At 55.2% G+C, this 4,755-nt stretch overlaps 1 protein-coding gene across 1 annotated transcript in view; it reads right to left on the bottom strand.

The window, feature by feature from the left end:
* Positions 1-1,455, bottom strand: part of LOC140425585 (eukaryotic translation initiation factor 1b) — an 11,579-nt gene extending 10,124 nt beyond the window's left edge. Inside the window, exon 1 of the mRNA XM_072510048.1 lies at positions 1,258-1,455. Coding sequence (XP_072366149.1) covers positions 1,258-1,288 — 31 coding nt within the window. The 5' untranslated portion in view covers positions 1,289-1,455. The remainder of the gene's footprint in view (positions 1-1,257) is intronic.
* Between the last annotated feature and the right edge of the window lie 3,300 nt (positions 1,456-4,755).

Here is a 4,755-nt window from a genome sequence, read left to right as displayed (position 1 = left end):
GAAAAGAGGGTGACGGGGGGGGGAAAAAGAGGGTGACGGGGGGAGAGAGAGCGGGTGACGAGAGGAGGGGGGGGGGGGGGAAGAGAGGGTGACGAGGTTTAATTAAGAAAAATTCAGGGTGAGGCCGCCGCTCCGCCAAATCGAAATGAGAAAAAGAACCAACGACACAAAATGGCGTCGGCGGCGCACCGCTATGCCCCCCCCCCCCCCCCCACACAGGGAGCACCCGAATCTCCCCCCCCCCCCCGGACAGGGAGCTCCCGATCTCTCCCCCCCACCCCCACCCCCCTCACAGGGAGCTCCCGAATCTCTCCCCCCCCCGGACAGGGAGCTCCCGAATCTCTCCCCCCCCCCCCCCCCCGGACAGGGAGCTCCCGAATCTCTCCCCCCACCCCGGACAGGGAGCTCCCGATTTCTCCCCCCCACCCCCCCCCCCCCCGGACAGGGAGCTCCCGATCTCTCACCCCCACCCCCCCCCCCGGACAGGGAGCTCCCGATCTCTCTCCCACCCCCCCCCCCCCCCCGGACAGGGAGCTCCCGAATCTCTCCCCCCACCCCCGGACAGGGAGCTCCCGATCTCTCCCCCCACCCCGGACAGGGAGCTCCCGATCTCTCCCCCCCCCCCCCCCGGACAGGGAGCTCCCGAATCTCTCCCCCCCCCCCCCCCCGGACAGGGAGCTCCGATCTCTCTCCCCCCCCCCCCCCCCCCGGACAGGGAGCTCCCGATCTCTCCCCCCCCCCCCGGACAGGGAGCTCCCGATCTCTCTCCCCCCCCCGGACAGGGAGCTCCCGATCTCCCCACCCCACCCACCCCCCCCCCACCGGACAGGGGGCTCCCGAATTCCTCGCCCCCCCCCCCCCCAAAGGAGGCCGGGATCGCCACAGCGTCTGAAGGAGACTCGGGGGTTTATAAAAACCAGGTCTAGTCAAACCCCCCCCCCCCCCCCCCTCTCTTACTCAATCGCCCTTCTCCTTCCCTCGTCCCCGCTCCCAGCCTGCAGCCCCCGCCACTACCGCCGCCATTTTACCTCAGCCCGTCCACCCGACAAAAGGCGGAGATAGACGGGGGGGGGGGGGGGGGAAGAGAACATTCCAGACGACCCAAGTACTTGTTTCAATCCTTAATACAATTGTTTAGAGACGTGGTAACCGGGGGCGAGGGTAGGGAAATGAACTGAAAGGCGGTTCTCCAGCCTGAATGGGGAAAAGCCGGCGCAATTTGTTTTTTCTTGGGGAGGAAAGAGAAGAAAAACTCACCATAAGATTGGAGGTTCTGGATAGTGGACATGCGATATTAGTAGAAAGACTAGTCTGGAACGAAAAGCTGGTCGCGCTGTGGTGCTGACTTGCTTTCGGCTGGATCTGGATCTCTGCGGCGGGTGAAGTCTTCTCTCCTCGAAAGCGAGCGGCCGAATCGCTCCGTCCGTTCCCGCAGCTCAGCACAAAATGGCGGCCGCGTCCCGCCACGTGGGAGAGGCCGTGACGCCGCAGCCCGCCACCGCGCGCGGCACGCCGGGAATTGTAGTCCGCCCGGGCACGCTGGGACTTGTACTCCACTCTCCCAAGTCAACCTGAACCCACAGGACATAATAGCAGCAGAATTAGGCCCATCGTGTCTGCTCCGCCATTCGAACGTGGCTGATACGTTGCTCATCACCATTCTCCTGCCTTCTCCCCATAACATATTCTTTGGGGGCGGATAACATATTCTTTGGCATTCACCTGAGGAAGGAGCAGAGCTCCAAGAGCTAGTGATATCGAAACAAACCTGTTGGACTTTAACCTGGTGCTGTAAGACTTCTTACTATATTCTTTGGGATACGGCACTACGAAGTGCTGAGGGCTTTGCCCAATGGTGATTTCATGACTGGTGCAGGCTTGGAGGGCCGAAGGGGCCTGTTCCTGTGCTGCATTGTTCTTTGTTAACTCCTGATCCCCCTATCAATCAAGCACCTATCAATCTCTGTCTTAAAGACACTCAGTGATTTGGCCTCCACAGCCCTCTAGCGGCAATGAGATCCACAGATTCACCACCCTCTGGCTGAAGAAATTTCCCCTCATCTCAGTTTTAAACAGTGTGCGCTCAGTTTCTAGTCTAGTGGAAACATCTTCTCCACGCCCACTGTATCTAGGCCTCAGTATCCTGTATGTTTCAATAACACCCCCCCCCCCCCCCCCCAGCTTACCTTTCTTAACTCCCAACGATAATCGACCCGGAGACTGGACAATTGATCTCACAAAACTAACTTCTGTCCAAGTAACCGTTCTCACCACAGCAAAAAAAAACCACAGAAGATGTTGGGAAATCTCCGCAGGCGTGACTGCATCTATGGAGAGGGAGAGAGAGTGTTCCAGTCTGGATGACTCTTCAACATAGCTGGAGAGAACTGGAAATAGAACCATAGAATCCGTACAGTGCAGGAGGAGGCCATTTGGCCATCGGGTCTGCACCGACCCATCGAACGAGCACCCTACCTTGCCCCAGTCTTGCAACCCCCACCCTAAGGGGCAATTTAGCAAGGCCAATCCACCTAGCCTGCGCATCTTATTTGGACTGGGAGGAAACCGGAGCACCCTTCCAGAAACCCATGCACACACGAGGAGAACGAGTCAACTCCACACAGTCAGCCAAGGCCGGAATCAAACCCAGGTCCTGTCGCTGTGAGCATTGCTAACCATTGTGCCACCATGCTGCTGATAGGATGAGGTTTATACTGTTGTTGGGAGTTGCGGGGGGTGGTGTTGGAGCAGTAAGGGCTGGATAGAGCACCAGCGATCGGTGGAAGCTAGGAAGAGATTGACAAAGCTGTTGTGGAGAAAAAGACAGCAGGAATGTAGATGATGGTGATCAAGATAAGGAGGGTGCTAATGGTGGCACGTTAGAACACATCTAACAAAGTTGATTGAATTTTTTGAGGAGGTGACTAAGTGTGGAGATGACAGTAATGCAATTGTTGTAGTCTACATGGACTTCAGTAAGGCTTTAGACTAAGGGCGCGATTCTCCTGAAAAATGACTAAGTGTCGCTTTGGGCAGGCAGCGTGGGTAATTTCTGCCGGGTGTATGGGCGCAATCCAGATTGCAATTCACCCATACTAAGTTATTTTTTGGTGCTTGGGAAATTCTCATTGAAATATCCCGCGTGTGAAATATTTTCTTGGCTGGGAAGTGGAGACTCCAGCAAGACTGGTTCCTCAGAGATCCTTTCTTAAGGGTGTCCAGATCCTCAGAGTTAGTTGAAGGTCCCCCACATCCCCCACACACAGACATCATGACCCCCCAGCAGACATAACAAACCCTCAGCCCCAGAGGGCCAACCTCCCCCCATTAGTAAATGCCCAAGTCACTCCCCCGACACCCCCCCCCTCCCCCCCCCCCCACCATAACCCTGGGTATAAGGGTGACCAGCCCCATTGCCATCCATCCTCGGTGGCATTGGGGCATCGCCTCTCCCCCTCCCCAGTCAGCATACTCTGCTATGGGCTCCCTGAGGCCAACCCCCTTTCAGCCCCCCCCTTTCAACCCCTCCCCTTTCAGGCAATCCCCGCTAATGGGCTCACTTCAAGTCCCATTCTTCACACCTCCTCCTCACTCCCCATCCTTCGTACCCCCATTCGTACCCTCCTTCATGCCACCACTCTACATACACCCCTTCAGGCTCCCCTTCATCCTTCCCTTTCAAGGCCATGGCCCCCTCTCAGCCCCCACCCCTTGTCAATGCTTCCTGGCAACTGCCCAGGCACTGCCCTGCCCTGTTCCCACCTGAGATCTCCAAGGGTCTCCGAGCCCCCACGCAGTCATCTTTTACACAGAGGGTAATGGGTGCCTGGAACCCGCTGCCGGAGGAGGCGGATGAAGCAAGTACGATCATGGCATTTAAGGGGCATCTTGACAAATACATGAATAGGATGGGAATAGAGGGATACGGACCCCGGAAGTTTAGAAGGTTTAGGTTAGACGGCACAGGCTTGGAGGGCCGAAGGGCCTGTTCCTACGCTGTACTTTTCTTTGTTCTTTTCTTATTTTATATCAGGTCTCTGTTGATGGAGACCAGTACTAATTTGCGCTGACCTCACACTGCGTCGGTGGGGCCAGTGAATCCCGGAAGCCGGGAGACTCCAGCTCAAATGAGTTTTAAGACTCATTTAAACATGCGGATCAGGTTCACAGCTGGCAAGGACATGAACCAGATTGCGTTGGGCGCCGCGAGTCATGAGTATTGCGATCAGTTTGGCACCCAGCGCAAACCCCTTTTAGGGGCCCTAGCGCTATTCCCCAGCCTCCATGCTGATCACTTAACCACAACAAATTTCCCTGGTACAATTAAATACTGGTAAAGTTTAGGAATTGCATGCACTTAATGTTAAAAGGTAGAGTTTGTATTTGTAATACATCGAGCTATACTTAGCTTCCAACATTGGTCCAGGCCCAACAAGCTCAGCTTTCACCGTATTACTAGAACCCCCTGCTCTGCCTTAATTACAAATGAAATTTGCCGTTAGAATATTTTTGTTTTTGTTTCGAAAAATATACAACACTTAAAAATTAACTCAGCTCCCCCATGTGGAGTTTGCACATTCTCCCGGTGTCTGGTGGAATGGCCGTGTTAAATTGCCCCTTAATTGGAAAAAATGTAAAGAAAACCTCAGCTCCCAACCTTTCACTGGCTTTCCCATCTGCATTACATTGGTCGGTCATAACTGCTAATCTAGATATCTGATTTAATATTTGTAGGTGTTTTAGTTCAGACGCCCA

This window comes from Scyliorhinus torazame, chromosome 6, assembly GCF_047496885.1.
Source record: "Scyliorhinus torazame isolate Kashiwa2021f chromosome 6, sScyTor2.1, whole genome shotgun sequence".
Classification (NCBI taxonomy): Eukaryota; Metazoa; Chordata; class Chondrichthyes; order Carcharhiniformes; family Scyliorhinidae; genus Scyliorhinus; species Scyliorhinus torazame.
Note: the sequence above shows the minus strand (reverse complement) of the source record. Positions and strands in the feature narration are given on the sequence as shown.